Below are 19,361 nucleotides of genomic sequence, written 5' to 3'. Positions count from 1 at the left end.
TCTTAGTTGGATTTTGGGGGAAACACTAGAAGCCTTCTGAAGACTATCCAACATGCCCACATCATATTGGTCCACCACAGTGGTCGATAGCTCTATATACCAGGGTAGCTTATGATTCTGAATAAATAGCCAACTATTTTTGTCCATTAAAAGAAAATCATTCAATTCTTTTTTATTTTAAAAGACATTGGCTTAGCCAGGTGGTAACAGCACATATCTTTAATTCTAGCATTCAGGAGACAGAGGTAGGTGAATCTCTGTGAGTTTGAGGTCAGCCCGGTCTACAGAGTGAGTCCTATTATGGCCAGGACTACAAAGCTACACAGATAAACCCTACCTGGAAAACCATAAACAAAATAAAATAAAATAAAATAAAAAGGACAGTCTCATCACCAACAGTTTAATTCAAAGAAACGAGAAAAAAGAAAAGAAAAAAAAGGCCACCTTATTAACTAATTGAACCTGGTTTATTCTCCAACTTAAATTCCATATATGCATAGTACATAAAAGCCAGCCAATTAGAAATTATTTGGTTTCATAAAATCCAACCAATTTAGGCATGATTTGGCTTCAGGCCTGCTTTAAGTATAAATTTGCTATCCAATAACCTGAGCCTGCATCCTGTCAAAAGAAATTACCTTAATGATGTTTCAAGCAATTTTCAGAAAAACACTGGGGCTAACGGGAGAACTATTTTCCTAACAATGAAGGACTAAAATTGATCTTCCTACCTAGAGTCTCCATGGCCACTTACAGCTCTCACGCCGTGGCTATCTTTATGCTGCTACAAATACAATCAGTATCTATCTTCCTGTGTAAGCATCTTTGCTACCTGCAGCTCTGCTGATCTGTAATCAGTAGGCATTGTTATTGTCATAAGACATTCATAAACTATGAGATAGGATGATTTCCAAATCCTCCTTTAAAATTCTCGGTGAGGAGGGGCTTTCAATGCCTACCTTCTTTCATTCCTGTCATTGCGTGATTTTTATATATCACAAAGAAAAAAACTATAATCATATTTTAAAATGGAACTATTACTGTATAGTCACAATTCCTCAAATTAAAAAAAAACAATAATATGAATTAAGAATACATATATTAGGAGCAGTTGACTTGAAGTCAGGAAAGAAAAAAAAAGAACTTCAGTCTATTTTATTGTCAGTAATCATTGTCTTCTCTGGGCATCAGTATTCAGTGCACACTATAAGTGAATGTAAGAAACCTAAGATAGGCTGATAGAGTTGATTCCCAGTAGAAGCAGAAAGCATAGGGTGTAGGTGAAAACTTTGATCTGTCTGACAGATTTTGTGAGTAGTTTAAAATTTTATTTACACTACAATGGAGAACACACAGAAAGGAGGAAAGGCATTGTTCTGACTTTCATTCCCAAAGACACATTATGTGTGTAAATGAAAAAAAAAATCCTACAACCAATGACAGATGATCAGACTTCTATTACTCTATTTGATCAATTGTAGAACCATTATGTTTTCAAAAAAAAAACCCCAGAACTTCATAATCACAATAGAAAAGAAAAATTGTTTAATATTAGGAATAATTAAACAAAAGGCAAAAATCATTAATAATCTTGAAAAGGTAAGGAAAAGAAAGATACTTTAAAATTATGAGAAATAAATTTTAAAATAATTCAAATTTTATTTTTAGACGATAATAAAATAAATGTTGCATTAATCAAGATGCAAGGCATTTACATTCCAAGGCATAATGTGCTAAATTTTAAAAACTAAATTTAAAAACACAATGATGCCTAGGGAGGAAAATAAAATAAAAGGTCATCCTGAAAAATCATTTTAATAAATACAAAGTATCAGATGACCTCTAGTCACAGGCAGATACATGTTGTCTCCATTCAAAATTTCCGTCTACTCAGAGTTTTTCTCAGGGCCATTTTTACATCTTTGTTCCTTAAACTGTAGATTAAGGGATTCATCATAGGAACCACATTGGTATAAAATACAGAAGAGGTTTTTCCTTGATCCATCGATGAAGAAGAAGATGGTTTGAGATACATAAATGCACCTGATCCAAAGAACAGACAAACTGCAATTATATGGGAACTGCAGGTGCTGAAGGCCTTGGACCTGCCTTCATTAGATTTGATGTGGAAAATGCTGGACAGAATGAAACCATAAGAGATAAAAATGGTGATGCTGGGCACAATGATGTTGATGCCTACCACAATGAAAACTACAAGTTCATTGACATAGGTGCTGGTGCATGAGAGCTGCATCACAGGGAGGATGTCACAGAAGTAATGGTTGATGGTGTTAGCATCACAGAAGGTCAGTCTTAGCATACATCCTGTGTGAGCCATGGCACCAGAAAATGCCATTAAATATGTGCCAAGCATAAGGTTCAAACACAATTTAGGGGACATGGCAACAGTGTACAAAAGTGGATTAGAGATGGCCACAAAGCGATCATAAGCCATTGAAGTCAACACATAACACTCAGAAATGACAAAAAAACAAAAGAAATATAGCTTGGTCAAGCATCCCATGTAAGAAATTGCATTCTTGCTCAATATAAAGTTCATCAGCATTTTTGGAGTGAACACAGTAGAATAGCAGAGATCTATGAAGGACAAGTTAAAGAGGAAAAAGTACATAGGAGTGTGGAGATGTGAATTTAGTACAATAAGAATTATTAGACACAAATTTCCCAATGCAGTAACAATATACATTATTAGAAACACAAAGAACAGGGGAATTTGGAGATCAGGCTGGTTTGTTAAACCTACCAGAATGAATTCAGTCACCAAAGAGACATTTGCAGAGGCCATTTTTTTTCTCTAAGAGAATCTGTAGGTAAAGTAAAATGTTCTCATTAGAAAAATGACCTTTCTTCCTATCACGATTCTTTCCCCACTAGTGAAGTGCTGGTTGAATATGTGTGAGAATAGACCCACCTGAGCACATATATTAAAGTCTACAGTGCATCAGCAAATTATAGAGAGGACAGTGATAAAAACATAAATATAATTTCTAGAAAGGAAGTTAAATGAGAATAGATGACAGGAACACTTTTCTCTCATTTATTTATTCCTTCAACAGAGTTCTTTCCACACATAAAATGGGAGGCTGAGGCCTTATCTACTTACTGGTGGCCATGGATATCAATTTATCTCTAGTAGAGCTAGGAATAAGGCTAGGAAATTTTGGCAGAAGAAGAAATGTCATATTGAAGTCTCATATTAATAAGGATGTTCATACATATGGGATTCAGAAAATCAACATAGCAAAAATTCAGAGATTTCTTACCTTTCCTATTCAGTGTATGTAGAAGAGAAATTTTGGATTCCAAGGTTTTGTATGCTTTTATTATATTAAGAATATATAGTAAAGACTTAATTCCTGATATACTTTAATAATGTTTCTGAACTACAGGTGATATTTTGTTATTAGAATTTGGAGTGTTATCCAACAGCAGAGAAAACTAACTTTATTATGATCCTCACACTGCCACTAAATAAGATAAAGTTTTTATTGTGACTTAAATGACTTAACCCACTTGCTTATAAATGCAGTAGTAGTAGAATTACTCTCTGCCCAAGAGGATAGCATGAAAATATAAAAAGAAATTGAGGTGGTTGAATTTACAGCTTGGATTATGATATGCCTTTAGTTCCCTTGGGACTTAAAATTGTTTGCAAGTTTCTCTTTAGGGAAAATATGCCTTCTTGTGGATATGGAAATGTAAACTCCCAACTTCCCCAATTATCTTGATCTCTGTAGATGTATCTACTGCTTGGTTTGTTGTTTATTTTTCATCTTAATTAAGAATTTCTGAATATACTACAAGCTCCCTAATTACATTACATGGATATATCTAGAAAGATAGATGATAAATAATGATGATGATAGAGATAGAGATGATAGGTATTTTTTAAACAAATTTAAAGGATCAATTTTTTTGCGTGTAGTTGTTACTTCTAAACACCCACCAGACATTTCTGAAACTTCAGTTAGTAACGAGGTTATAATTCCACGGTTTCAATACTTTCTTTTAGAACAAAATATTTTTATCATATAAAGTACAATTTAAGTACTTTTCTTTTATAAATCTTTTCTTTAGTATCTTACCTTATTTTTGCCTAACCCTAAACCACAAATTTTCCTCTCTTGTTATCTTCAGTAAGTCTTGAATTCCAGGGTTCACGTTTACATAGAAACTCACTGTATGAAATTTTTTTAAGACGTGAGTCAGGTACTCTTTCTGGTTTTTATAAGGGTTTATATTTATTCCATTATCATTTGAAAATCTTATTATTTACATATAGTTTTCAAAATCAATTGACTCAGTATTTGAGAGTTGAATCATGTACTAGGTTACTCGGTTCCAACATTCCACTGGGCATGGTGTTTCATGTCTTTAATTCCACCACTCTGGAGGCAAAGGCAAGCAGGTCCCTTTAATTTGAGTCCAGCCTAGTGTATAGATGGGGTTCCAGTACTAGACAATGTTACTGTCTGGAAAATTGCTATGCTCATGAACATTGAACATATAATATTCCTGAATACACGGTATAGTGACTAAAAGAATGCATGGAAAACATTGTAATTATAGACTTATTCAAAATTATAACAATAGTGTAGAAAAGATTATGAATATTTCTACAAATTTCCACAACTTTTTCAGGAGCTCAGTTTGGATAAGGAATGTTATACCCCTATTAGCAACATTTTTTTTTCTTGCAAGGAAAAAATTATTGGGACAGTTCATTATTATGTACTATTATAAAGAAAAGTAAGATCGCACATTCTTTTGGTTACTTTTTATATTTATCTGAAGTCCTGTTTTTATTCAGGTGATTGTCTGAATGTCAGGTCTATACTCTTTTCATTTTTGAGCTTATATAAAAAATTAAATATGACAGAAAATTCCACATTACAGTTTTTCCCATTCTTTCCCTTCTTCCCATTCCCACCTTTACAAATACCTCCTCCCACTGCTCCCACCCATTCTCCTCATTGAAGGAGACTCTCTGTGTAGCACCCTATCCAGTTGCATGCAGTCCCAGCAGGTCCAGGACAAAAACAGCCCCTGTTCCACTTGTTAGGGGAACCATATGAACACCATTATGCATATTTACTAAAAATGTATAGGCTATCTAGATCCAGCTCCTGAATGTTTTTGTCCAGGCTTTGAAAATACCCGTTATCAGGGTGATTGACTCTGTGGACCTTCTTGTGATATTCTTGACCCCTCAGACTTGCTCATTTCCATCCCCAACTCCTCTACAAGAGTCACTTAGTTCTGCCTGATGTTTGGCTTGGGTATCTGAATCTGCTTCTATCTCCTGCTATATTAAACATCTAGGAGACAAATTTTGCTAGGTTCCTGTCAGCAAGCATAGCAGAGTATCATTAAAAGTGTCAGAGGTTGCCTTTCTCATATGGGATGGATCTCAAGTTGGGAAAGCCGTTAGTTGACTATTTCCTCAGACTCTGCTCCATTGCTATCCCTTTAAACCTTGTAGGCAAGATACATTTTGGACTGAAGGTTTTGTGGGTGGATTAGTGTCCCCTTCCCTCCTACACAAGTCCTGCCTGGGTATAGGAGGTCGTCATTTCAGTCTCTATATTACCCTCTGGTAGGAACCTAAGCTAGGGTTATCGCTCATAGATTCCCTGTATCCACTCTCAAACCAGGCTTCCAGATAGTCACCAGAGATGCCAACCCCCACCCTAACACTTCCATTCTCACTCCTAGCCCACTTTGCCACCCTCTACCCATACCTGTTTGCCATCCCTGGCCATCTTCTCCCCTCCTTCCCTACCCGTTTCCCTCCCTCCATCAACCTCTGATGACTAGTTTTCACTTCTGAGAGAGATTTCCACATCCTTCCTTGAAACCTCCTTATTATCCAGTCTCTTTTATTCTGTGTATTGTAACATGGTTGTACTTTATGACTAATGTCCACTTATAGGTGAGCACAGAACACAAGTGTCTTTCTATTTGCCTGCAAAATTCATGATATCTCTGTTTTTAATATTTGAATACGATTTCATTGCGTAGATGTACCACATCCTCTTTATCCATTCTTCAGCTGAGGAATACCTAGTTTGTTTCTATTTTCTTACTATTACAAATAAGGCTGCTATGAACATAATTGAATATGTTTCCCTGTGGTATACTGAGGAATCTTTTGGGCATATACCGAGGAGTATTATAGCTGGGTCTTGAGGGAGAGATATTACCCGTTTTCTGAGAAACTGCCAAAATGATTTACAAAGTAGTTGTACACGTTTGCACTTTCATCAACAATGGAGGAGTGTTCGCCTTCTTCAGCATCCTTGCTAGCATGATCTTAGCCATTTTGATGGGTATATAATGGAATCTCATGGTGTTTTGATTTGCATTTCCCTGATGAACATTTCTTTAGGTGCTTCTTGGTCATTTGAGATTCCTTTGTTTAGAATTCTGTTTATCTCCACAACCAATTTTTAATTGGTTTTTTTTGGATTGTTGGTATCTCATGTCTTGAGTTCTTTATGAAATTTGGATATTAGTCCTCTGTCTGATCTACAGTTGGTGAAGATATTTTTCCAGTTGGTTCGCTTCTATTTTGTTTTTTTTCCTTACAGAAGCTTTTCAGTTTTATGAATCCCATTTACTAATATTTTATATTAAAGCCTGAGCTATTGATATTCTATTTAGGAAGCTGTTTCTTGTACCAATAAGTTGAAGGCTATTCCCCACTTTCTGCTCTATTAAACTTAGTGTATCCAGTTTCACTTTGAGTTCTTAAAAGTTACAAGATCATCTAAATAGACACTAAAAAATCCTTTGACAAAATTCAGCACTACTTCCTCTTAAAGGTCTCAGAGAGATCAGGGATACAAGGCACATACTTAAACAAAATAAAAGCAATATACAACAAGCCAAAAGCCAACATCAAATTAAATGGAGAGAAACTTAAACAACTCCACTAAAATCACCAGTGAGACAAGGCTGCCCAAACTCTCCCGACTTATTCTGCCAGGGCCTATCCCCAGGTAGAGTCTTCTATCTTGCTAACTTTTTTGTTAGTTAGTTAGTTTGTTAGTTTGTTTGTTTGTTAGTTTGTTTGTTTGTTTTTATGCAGAGGAAGAGGAAAAGCATCAGCAGAGGATGAGACTTTTTTCTTTCAAGATATGGAAGTAGGAATTTGTCTTGCAAGATATTTAGGGTTGCTGTATAAATAATAAAAAGTTTACTTGTCTAAGTCTAAGTTACTTTGCTACTATAGCTGACCTGCCTTTTGTGTTTCTCTGAGACAAGACACTGCAATCTCTGGCACTTAGTCCCTTATCCTAAAACAATTGGAGATTAATTAAAGGATTAATTACTAGAAGCTTATCCCTTTTAGCGAGATGCCTGTTGATTGTCAGACTAGGGAACATTTGGAGAAATAAACTTCCACTGAACCAAGAGAAGAGAAAAATGCTTGCAGAAGGAAAAAGTTTTACTTAAGAAAATATGCATAAGCTCACATAAATTCATTTACAGATTCACACATGTTCATTTATATATTTCCATTCAACCAGAGAACTAATAAAGCTGATAAACAACTTCAGCAAAGTGGCTGGGTATAAAATTAACTCAAATAAATCAGTTGCCTTCCTCTACACAAAAGAGAAACAAGCCGAGAAAGAAATTAGGGAAACGACACCCTTCATAATAGACCTAAATAATATAAAGTACCTCGGTGTGACTTTAACCAAGCAAGTAAAAGATTTGTACAATAAGAACTTCAAGACTCTGAAGAAAGATATTAAAGAAGACCTCAGAAGATGAAAGATCTCCCAGGCTCATGGATTGGCAGGATTAATATAGTAAAAATGGCCATTTTTCCAAAAGCGATCTACAGATTCAATGCAATCCCCATCAAAATACCAATCCAATTCTTCAAAGAGTTAGACAGAATAATTTGCAAATTCATTTGGAATAACAAAAAAACCAGGATAGCTAAAACTATCCTCAACAATAAAAGGACTTCAGGGAGAATCACTATCCATGAACTCAAGCAGTATTACAGAGCAATGGTGATAAAAACTGCATGGTATTGGTTCAGAGACAGACAGATAGACCAATGGAATAGAATTGAAGACGCAGAAATGAACCCACACACCTATGGTCACTTGATTTTTGACAAAGGAGGCCAAACCATCCAATGGAAAAAAGATAGCATTTTCAGCAAATGGTGCTGGCTCAACTGGAGGTCAACATGTAGAAGAATGCAGATCGATCCATGCTTATCACCCTGTACAAAGCTGAAGTCCAAGTGGATCAAGATCACATCGAACCAGATACACTGAAACTAATAGAAGAAAAAATGGGGAAGCATCTCGAACACATGGGCACTGGAGAAAATTTCCTGAACAAAACACCAATGGCTTATGCTCTAAGATCATGGGATCTCATAAAACTGCAAAGCTTCTGTAAGGCAAAGGACACTGTGGTTAGGACAAAACAGCAACCAACAGATTGGGAAAAGATCTTTGCCAATCCTCCAACAGATAGAGAGCTTACATCCAAAATTTACAAAGAACTCAAGAAGTTAGACTGCAGGGAGACAAATAACCCTATTAAAAAATGGAGTTCAGAGATAAACAAAGAATTCACAGCTGAGGAATGCTGAATGGCTGAGAAACACCTAAAGAAATGTTCAACATCTTTAGTCATAAGGGAAATGCAAATAAAAACAACCCTGAGATTTCACCTCACACCAGCGAGAATGGCTAAGATCAAAAACTCAGGTGACAGCAAATGCTGGCAAGGATGTGGAGAAAGAGGAACAGTCCTCCATTTTTAATGGGATTGCAGACTGGTACAACAATTCTGGAAACCAGTCTGGAGGTTCCTCAGAAAATTTGACATTGAACTACCTGAGGACCCAGCTAAACCTCTCTTGGGCATATACCCAAAAGATGCCCCAACATATAACAAAGACACATGTTCCACTATGTTCATATCAGCCTTATTTATAATAGCCGGTTTTACAGTATTATTAGAAAGAAAAAGTTAAGTTGGCAATGAGAGGAATGAAAAGTTAGATTGCTTTAAGATATTGCTTTTAAATAAGACAGAGCATAGAAAACTGTAGAAATGACAAAAGAAGATAAACTTTGGAAATATTAAAACCAAATATGGAAGCCTCAAACTTCCTTTGATGAGAAAAATAAGTAGCTTTCAGGATTACACCATAATTTTCTGCATGTTCAAAATCTGAAATTTTAAAATAGGATAATATTGTCTAAGAGAGACAAACACAGATATCTTCTGTATTGCCCAATAATATAAATTATCGCTATGCAAAAATAAAATTTAAGAAGAAAACACTGAACAGTCAAATGTTCTTCCTGCTCAGAGATTTCCTGAGGGCAACTTTAATATCTTTGTTCCTCAAACTGTAGATTAAGGGGTTCATCATGGGAACCACATTGGTGTAAAAGACAGAAGAGATTTTTCCTTCATCCCAAGACCCAGCTGAGGAGGATTTGAAATATGCAAATGCACTTGAACCAAAGAACAGAAAAACAGCAATGAGGTGGGAGGCACAGGTGCTGAAAGCTTTGGATCGGCCTTCAGAGGATCTAATGCGGAAGATGCTGGAGAGGATGAGACCATAGGAAATGAATATAGTTGAAGAAGGAACAATGATGTTAATGCACCCAACAATGAAGATTACAAGTTCGTTGACATATGTGCTTGTACAGGAGAGCTGAAGCAAAGGAGGAATATCACAGAAGTAGTGGTTGATGGTGTTAGCATCACAAAACTTCAATTTCAGCATGCATGCAGTGTGAGCTACAGCATCAGAAAATGCAACAAAGTATGAACCAAGAATAAGGTGCAAACATAACTTAGGGGACATGACAAGATTATACATCAGTGGGTTACAGATGGCCACATAGCGATCATAGGCCATCGAAGTCAATACATAACACTCAGAAATAACAAAAAAACAAAAGAAATAGAGTTGGGTCATACATTCCATGTAAGAAATTGTATTCTTCCTTATTATAAAGTTCATTAGCATTTGGGGAGTGAACACTGAAGAATAGCAGAGGTCTATGAAAGACAAGTTAAAGAGAAAAAAATACATAGGCGTGTGAAGGTGAGAATTCAACACAGTTATAGTTATCAAAAACAAATTTCCCAATGCAGTGACCAGGTACATTGCAAGAAACAGAAAGAACAAAGGTATTTGGAGATCAGGCTGCTCTGTTAATCCTACGAGAATGAATTCAGTCACCAATGAGACATTTACTGAGTCCATTCTTATCTACAGGAATCTGTGGACACAAGAAAAAGAGTTGTATTAGAAGACAATCCACACTCAGTTATGAGTATTCCCACCTGTGATGAAATGTTTCTCCTAGCCACAAATATGTATGCAGAATCAGTTGGTACAGTCACAATTTGTCTTACGAAAGCCATTGATTGAATTTCAGGATGATTTATGAAAAATATCACAAGATAGAGCGGAGAATAAAAATCTAAGAAAGACTCAACTGTCTTCCATCTCTTGCCTTCCTTCACTTGAGCTCTCCCTATAACAATAAAATAGGAAATAAGTACCTGGGCAGTATTGTAGCAGAATTTTAGAATAACAGCTGTATCTGACATGAATCTGAAATGATGTCACCTAAGCTTTGAAGCAGCCTTTTGTCAGTGAGTATTTGAGATTTTTATGGGGTTATTCTTATGAAAGAGTTTCAGGGTCTTTGCATAACCTATGCCCAAGACAATCCCAGGTGATAGGTCTTTCCAGGCAACTCCTGGATAAGATAAAATGTTTTGGTATGCATAAATTGACTTGCTAAAGAGGCCTTTTGTGTAACATTAACAAGAGCTTGAGGCTTACCTGGGAGAAGGCAGAGTAGGGAGGCAGACTGAGAGCCATGCAGACAAAGTGGTAAGAGAGTCAGTCAGGTTGAGTCTGAATGGTTAGCTCAATAGACTGCCCTTAGCAAAATGGTTAAGACAGTTAATCTATATAGATGCCTCTGTGTCTTTATTATTAACCTTCAGGTGGGAGCCTTAAAAGCTCAGCAACACAGTACAGTGCTGATTGCTGCTGCAGATTTGTCTTTCCTGTTTTATGAATGAAAAACATGCGCATTTGCTAAAACTAAAAGAACAAGAATGATGGATGGAAGAGACTATCTCCTGCCCCTGTGTCATGAAGCTGGAAGACTGGATTGAGTTCTGGCCATGCAGGAGAACCCTAATGGAAATGCTACACTCCAGTGGCCACCAACACCTCTTAATATGCTCTGATCCCCAAAAATCTTTCTTCTGATAGTTTCATTTGGGTCTCATTTTGTGCAGAAGAAACTTTTTGAAACCCATCATATAGCAAGAGAGAGTGTGGATTCAGATAGAAACAGAATTGAAGAGGATCTCCTAGGTGTAGGGAAAGACAAATCTTCAATCAGAATATATTATATGAAAAAAAAAACTCTTGTCAATAAAACAAAAATAAAAACCAAATATTCATTGTTAAAAAACAGGAAGAATAAAAGATAGGTGTTAGTATACCTGGAATTCAGAGAGTCGCAATTTTCACTCCAAATATTAAAGGTCTGTTACTATATCATTCATCCTTGTTTATCTGGATAAATATTTCAGATACAAAGGATTCAGATCTTGCAATTCAAAGATATACACAAATACACAAAATTTAATTTTTCTGAAGCACAGCATTATTTGGGATTAAGGCTCTGTGTCTTTCCTGGAAGAAGAGAAAATGGTTCTTTAAATGTGGGATATGTATGCTTATATTCAGGGTTAGGCTTTTCCACAGAGGAGAGTATTTACTTTACAAACGGAGCTAAGGGGTTGTGTTGTAACCTGGATCATCATCCCTATTTCCTCAGGGACCCACAATTATACTCATACTTTCCAATCACTCTAGAGAGTCCACACACACAGTATAGATGGACTCGTGCATCACCAATTAACTGAGCTCAGATGGGAAATCTGACTTTAGAGTTCTTTCTCTCTTGCTTCCTGCAGTTATCATGCATAAGTCTTGCTCCTGACCTTTGAATTATGTGTCTGAAAGTTGTAAAGTATTATATCAAGTCAAATCATATATATATATATACATATATGTATATATATGAATATTAGAAATTATATATATATTAGCAATTATGACGGCAGAAGAAATGTTAACAGAATAAGGGGCCTCAAACCTATAGGAGTGAAGACAACTTGGAAAGGTTGTATTGTAACAAATAGCCTTGTGTGAATGAAAACTACCCAAAGTAGTTAAACAATGCCAAGTGTTCAGTTGTGAACTCCTATACAAAGAAGTAACATTATATGAACCAAACGGTTGTATTTGTATATTTAGGAGTCAATAGAGATACATATGTAACAGCAATTAAAGGCATAAAGACCCTGAATTTTAGAGACAACAAAAGGAGTGTATGTGAACGGTTGGAGGCCGGAAAGGAAAAAAAGAAAAATATGCAATTATATTTTTATTTCAAGAAATAAAACAAAATAGATTAAAATACAAATAAATATAAAGTAAAATAAGTTAAAATATATAAATAAAACTCTAAAAGCTTTTACAAAAATAAAATAATGTAAAATGTAACTTCATCATTTACTCAGCTCCCTCTTCTTCCTCTAAGCGTTCCTGTGCCTACCCAGAAATACATAAAAATCTTATGTCACATGTTTCTGTATATGATTCTGGTTTTAAAGATTAAAATCTTTATGTCATTATGTTATACATTTAACATCTTTGCATGTAATATGTAACATGAAGACAAAATGGAACTACCAAACAATGAAAAGACCTCCCATGTTCAGATATTATTAGCTTTAATATTAAGAAAATTGCCATCATACCAAAAGCAACCTACAGATTCAGTGAAATCCCAATCAAAATTCAACTGAAATTATTCATTAAAATAGAAAACCCATGAGCACCTTTTTCCATATATACTTATGTAAAATAATATAAATGAACATTGGCTTGGATTTTAGGTAGAATTTCAAACAATTTCTGAACATGATTTAGAGAAACTTTGGCAAACTTGTAGACTTTAAATAAAAAGGTGATTATTTTACAATAAAAATACTTATACACCTTAATGTGTTGACGATGCCTTGTCTTGGAATAGAAACTACTTACTCAAGGTATAATTCATTTTGTAATGTAAATGAACATACCTTTGTCATAAATATGTGAATTTGCCATTTTAAAACTGAGAAGAATAGTATATTTATCTTCTGGGAACTGCTTCAGGGGCTGAGAAATTAGTTCAGTGAGTAAAGCCCTTGCTGCTCAGGGTAAGGACTTGAGTTCTGATCACCTGAATTTATATAAAGCTGGGTGTGTAACTCAAATCTGTCATCTCAATGTTCCTAAGGGAAGGGGAAGTGAGAGGAGAGAAGAGAGAACAACTCTTGGAAGTGAATTGGCCACTGGTCTGGGAAACCCATCAGTAAACATTAGAAATCCTATACCCAAGCAAGGTGGCAAAGGAAAACTGACCTACCAAATATCTATAAATTTCGATGAGTACTTCATGATGCATTTGCACCTCTCTCTCTCTCTCTCTCTCTCTCTCTCTCTCTCTCTCTCTCTCTCTCTCTCTCTCTCTTTCTCTCTCTCTCTCCCTGTTTCTCTTTCTCAACCCACATAGTAGAACCACATACATAAAGAAAAAAAAAAACAAATTGTATTAAAATAAATTTCTTTAACTAACTACCAGCAATTCCACTGCAATTATTAATATTAGGTTATATGTTGTATATACATATATGTCTACAGTTGTGTAAAAAAATTTTTTCGGATAAAGTTTAAGAATCCCTTATTTAGTGTATAGTTGCATGAGCAACATCTATAATTATGTAATTAATATATGCTGGCTATTTTATATCAACCTGACACAAACTAAAGTCACCTGTGAAAAGAGAATCTCAACTGGCGGCTAACTTCCATCATATTGGCTGACTTTGGAGGAAATTTTTAGGTACATTATTATGTGTGAGAATCTAGCCCACTGTAGGAAGCTTGTCCTGAGCAAGAGGAAGCAGAGAAAAGTGATGAATTCAAGCCGGTGAGAAGCACCTCTCTATTTTCTGTACTTCCCTCACTGACCGATTGCAACTTGTAAGCAAAGAGAGCAGTGCCCGTTCCAACTTGTTCTTGGCCAATGTTTTATCGTAGAAACGAAGAAGCACCCCTTGATTGCTTAAGACCAGGAAACAGTCCCCTTCTGTGATTTCTTAATTAATTTCAGCCTCATAATATGATTAAAAAGAAAAGACAAGCCTTTTATTGTTATATCATACATACACATTTCAACATATGCTGTATCTCAAAATTTTTCTTTATGGCAATATTTTTGGCTATTTCGATAAATTGTAAAAATTAAATTAAAAAATACAAGAAGTAAATAAGGAATACAGAGTTACCAATTAAATATGTTCACTAAATACAAGATATACTTAAAACAAAAAGTACAAGCATGAAGACACTTGTTTCCAATCAAACTGTCCACCTTGCAAACATTTTTCTTAGGGCAATTTTAATATCTTTATTTTTTAAGCTGTAGATTAATGGATTCATCATAGGAACCACATTGGTATAAAAAACAGAAGATATTTTTGCCCCATCCATAGACCCAGCTGAGGAGGGTTTAAAATACACAAATGCACCTGAACCAAAGAACAGAGAAACAACAATGATGTGGGAGCTGCAGGTGCTAAAGGCTTTGGACCTGCCCTTAGATGAACTGATGTGGAAGATGCTGGAGAGGATAAAACCATAAGAGATAAAGATGGTAGGAGTGGTAACAATGATGTTGATGATGACTATGACATAAGCTACGAGCTCATTAACATAGGTGCTTGTGCAGGAGAGCTGAAGCAAGGGAAGGATGTCACAGAAATAATGATTGATGTTTGCATCACAGAAGGTCAGTCTCAACATACACACAGTGAGGGCTACAGCCTCAGAAAATGCCATCAAATATGAACCAATCATTAGGTTTAAACACACTTGAGGGGACATCACAACATTATATGAAAGTGGCCTACAGATGGCCACATATCGATCATAGGCCATTGAAGTCAGCACATAGCATTCAGAAGAAACGAAAAAAGAAAAGATGTAGAGCTGAGTCATACATTGCATATAGGAAATGACATTCAGTCTTAATGTGAAGTTCATCAACATTTTGGGAGTGAACACAGAAGAGTAACAAAAATCTATAAAAGACAAGTTAAAGAGGAAAAAGTACATGGGTGTGTGAAGATGTGAATTCAGCAAAACTAGAATCATCAAACCCAAATTTGCCAACGCACTGACTAGATACATTGCCAGAAACAGAAGGAACAGGGGTATTTGGAGATCAGGCTGGTGTGTTAATCCTATTAGAATGAAATCAGTCACCAAGGAGACATTTACTAAGTCCATGATTTTTAAAAGAATCTGTCAACTCAGGAAAAGTTGTAGTAGAGATGAACCACATTCAGTCATGGGTCAAAACCACATGTGATGTGCATGCTGGGAATGTTTCTTCTAGCTCCCACTATGTCTACAGATTCAGTTCACAAGCAAATTGCCTTACAGTCACAAGGCCAGTGGAACCACATTTCAATATTATTCCTGAAAAAGAAAATGCATGCAAAGGATGAAGAACAAAAGTCCAAAAAATGATTCAACTTTTCCCACCTAATGTTTCTTTTCACTAGAGCCCTCTCTATGTAAATGAAATCTGAAGCAGATATCGTGGCAATGCAGAGTTATCTTCCTCAGCGACAGATTTTCCTGTTATGGTCCGAGTGAAAAACGTGTTTAGTCAAAAACTATAAGAACAAGAGTGGTGTAACTACTACCAAATGTCACAGAGTGAATAATCTTGAAGTCTGGGGTCCTGACCATGCATAAGGACCATAATACAGATGTTGCAAATCCAGTGGCTACTTATGCCTATTACCACTCTCTGATTGCCCTGATGTCTTTCTTCTGCTACTCTCTCTTAGTCTCCAGTTATATAGGTTAGACAAGAAACTGTTGCTAAGACTTTCCTACACCAAGAACTATTGTTACTATACTTGGTATTCAGAACCTCATTATTTAACTCTCTCTCTCTCTCTCTCTCTCTCTCTCTCTCTCTCTCTCTCTCTCTCTCTCTCTCTCTCTCCCCTTGTGTGTGCTATATTTATTTAAATAAACTCCCTCATACAATACATTTTGAGGACATTTTCCCTCTCTACACTCCTCCCAATTCTCCTACACCTAACCTCCCCGCTTGATTTACTCATCTACTATTTTCTCCTTAGAAAAAAAGAAGCCTCCAAGAGACAGCAATAATACATGACAAAACAAGATAAATAAAAGTCAAAAGTCTTATAGAGGCTAAATGAGACAGTACAATACAAGGAAAGGAGTCCAAGAAGCAGGCAAAAGAGTCAGAGAAACACCCACTCCTACAGTTAGATGTCCCAATCCAAACCTTGAAGATTTCCTGAGTTCCTATTTATACGTATGTACCTGGTAGAATTATTCCTGATTCCATAGATCCACATCATATCTTGTCAGTGTAAGAAGATGTAATCAAAACTCAGTGCCTGAATGTTCCTGGATGGCTAAATTTTGGAACATAATCACTGATTAATACTTTGAGTCTTTACTTGAGGCAGAAAAAATATGAACTGTAATGATATCATCCCACTGCCAATGGTAAGACCCAGAGAGTTTTGTGTGGGCTTACCTGCAGAATACAGTTGTTTATAAACAGTGTGGAGATGTGTCTGCCTCTTCCCCTGAGAATAGCATTTAAACAGAAGAGTGAACTGGGAAATTGTGTTACAGCCTGGGTGATGATTTGTCTTTAGATCTTCAGGGACTCGTGTATTTTCTCTTCACTCTATGGTAAATCCATCCCACAGTGGACATAGAAGGATAGAATTTCATTTCCCCAATCATCTTGAGATCTGTAGAAAATGTGTGTTTTAGATTCTTCCTCTATTCCTTTCTGCAGTTAAGTGTAAACTGCCCACAGACTGTAGTCTGGGTTCACCAAGTTGCTTATAAACACTTACTTAAATATTCTGATCACCCTGTTCATCCAATGACACTTATTATTTCATTTTTCATACTGTCATTCTTAAGTTACTAATCTGATAGTATTAAGTTTATCTACTTTTATTTCATAAGTATTTGTTTTAATGCTATACCATAATCATTGCCTAATGGTGGCCCTAAACTTACCCCTCTAGGTCTTATTATTTATTTTTGACATTAAATCCATACCTCATTTTGTTTCATTAGAGGTAGAGATGATTCATTCTCTCTCTCTCTCTCCCTCTTTCCTGCTCTCCCTCTCTCCCTTTTTCCCTCTCTTCCTCTCTCCTCCTCTTTCTCTCTCTCTGATATGACTATGCAATTATAATTATTATAACCTTATTTCTTGAAATTCTTCTAAATTATTCATTAGGATTCTTATATACTATTTAAAAAAATTAGTAGTCTTATGTATGAATTTTATTAGACTGTGAAGTTCACTAACACAATTCAGTTAAAACTTCCAAGATCCTAAGCAACCACTTTACTCTGTCCAAACAGATTTGCCCATTTGGACCTTGAACATAAAAGTAACTGAGGATGTGTTGTATCTTGATAGAAGGTGGTAATCATCATGCTTCTTTACTCATTCCAAAGCACAAAAGGAACATGGGAAAGGTTATGAGAATAAATTCAGCTTAGTGCCTGAAACTCAGTGCCTGAATGCTCCTGGTATGATGGCTGAATTTTAGGACATAATCTCTAATTAATACTTTCTTTCTTTGAAGCAGAAAAGAATATGAACTATAATGGCATCATCTCACCACTAATGATGTGGCAAGTATGACACATACTTTCAACAAATGCTTCAGAAGTTCCCATTATGTACCCTGTAGGCTATTTAGAACTAGAATGGAATAAAAGGTAAGCAGGAAAAATTAATCCTTACAGCAATTACAAGATTTAAGGCACACAAAAGTTAATAAAGTAAAAATAAATTATAATGATATAGAGATTATAACCAAATGCATAATGACAACTAGTATTTACTAGGAACTTACTGTGAGCCACTTAACAATTTCTACCATAGGCTTTAAAGTATCTAATTTATATAACTATACATTATATTTATATTTATATATTATATTCATTTTTCAATAAGTTACAATAAGCAAAGAGTATAAAAATCCCCAAGGTATTACTTAGAGTAAACACAGGATGGAAAATGGATTCAATGCCTTATATCTCACTTTATACAAAAAAGTAAATGAAAAAATTGACATTAATGAAACTTACACACACACACACACACACACACACACACACACACACACGCATGAGCAAAAATGAAAAACGAAAATAAACACAGGCTACAAACCTAAACCTATCAATTGCTTAGAGAAAAAGGCATGGACAGTGTTAGGTTTCTTATGAGTCTGATGCCAACCTAATCTATAAACGAATTTGGATCAGCTTATGCTACACAGAGAAACCCTTTTTAATGAATATATTAATTGTTTTAAATTGTTTTAATTATCAAAATAAATGTGGTCATAAGTTTGGTGGCTATAAAGGTATTACATATCCTCTAGGAGAGAGGTCAAAGCCTAAAGGAAAAAAATAAGAACAAAAACAAACAAACAAAAAACAGACTGCCAAATTGCATTAATCTATACCTTTGATGACTTTGAGTTGCTGGAGCATGGACATGCTATATTGGGAAAGAGGCTCTATATTTAAGTTAACAGGAAGAAAAATAGACTTTGTACTCCTTTCAAACTAATAAGGATTATATTTGATAAATGAAGACCACTCCCCCCAAAGGTCTTAGCTACAGACAGGAAGGAAAAAATTCAAGAAGACCAAACAGGACAGAAAACATGATTTGCTGATCCTTCTACATGGGAATAGCCCTGAAACAGGCTGAGACATAAAAATGTCTCTAGGCAAACCTTCAGCTATAAATAGTCTATAAATCTTGTTGGCTACAGAATCCTCAAAATTTATCATGCCATGGTTTCATGCGATATGAATGTATATTTATATCAGAATTTGGTTGATCGAACTAATTCTTAAAAAGACAGTTGTCTTTCACCTGCTCAAACAAGGAACAAAAATTCATCCTTAACTGATCTATTCACCTGCTTAATCCATACAAATACGTTTATGGAACTATATATTAATTATAAGGTTTATATATTATATAATGGAATACCAAAAATGCACCTCTAACAAGATTCACCAATGGGGATGCTAAAATGACCTGATTTCTCATCTTCCTATCTGATCCTTCTTCAACTAATGCTGTTTC

General features: G+C 35.5%; 3 protein-coding genes across 5 annotated transcripts; all 3 read right to left on the bottom strand.

Moving 5' to 3' along the window:
* Positions 1-1,873: 1,873 nt before the first annotated feature.
* Positions 1,874-2,806, bottom strand: Or8b1b (olfactory receptor family 8 subfamily B member 1B). Its single transcript, NM_001000448.1, has one exon. It carries the CDS (start codon positions 2,804-2,806, stop codon positions 1,874-1,876), a length of 933 nt encoding a protein of 310 aa, NP_001000448.1.
* Positions 2,807-9,355: 6,549 nt separating this feature from the next.
* On the bottom strand, positions 9,356-13,978 carry Or8b51b (olfactory receptor family 8 subfamily B member 51B). Of its 3 annotated transcripts, none has more exons than XM_087563246.1 (2): positions 13,962-13,978; positions 9,356-10,289 (listed from the first exon to the last, which is right to left on the bottom strand). In XM_087563246.1, the coding sequence occupies exons 1-2, from the start codon at positions 13,976-13,978 to the stop codon at positions 9,356-9,358; spliced, it is 951 nt and encodes a 316-aa protein (XP_087419372.1). The 3 variants fall into 3 exon arrangements, with proteins under 3 accessions (XP_087419372.1, XP_087419373.1, NP_001000811.1); XM_087563247.1 differs by lacking the exon at positions 13,962-13,978 and adding an exon at positions 11,186-11,196; NM_001000811.1 differs by lacking the exon at positions 13,962-13,978 and having other exon boundaries at positions 9,356-10,288.
* A 549-nt stretch (positions 13,979-14,527) lies between these two features.
* Or8b43 (olfactory receptor family 8 subfamily B member 43) lies at positions 14,528-15,457 on the bottom strand. Its single transcript, NM_001001013.1, has one exon. The coding sequence runs from the start codon at positions 15,455-15,457 to the stop codon at positions 14,528-14,530; it is 930 nt and encodes a 309-aa protein (NP_001001013.1).
* Positions 15,458-19,361: the final 3,904 nt, after the last annotated feature.

The sequence above is a fragment of the Rattus norvegicus genome, chromosome 8 (assembly GCF_021556685.1).
Source record: "Rattus norvegicus strain SHRSP/BbbUtx chromosome 8, alternate assembly SHRSP_T2T, whole genome shotgun sequence".
Classification (NCBI taxonomy): Eukaryota; Metazoa; Chordata; class Mammalia; order Rodentia; family Muridae; genus Rattus; species Rattus norvegicus.
The sequence above is the reverse complement of the archived record's forward strand: the minus strand, read 5'-3'. Positions and strand labels throughout refer to the sequence as shown.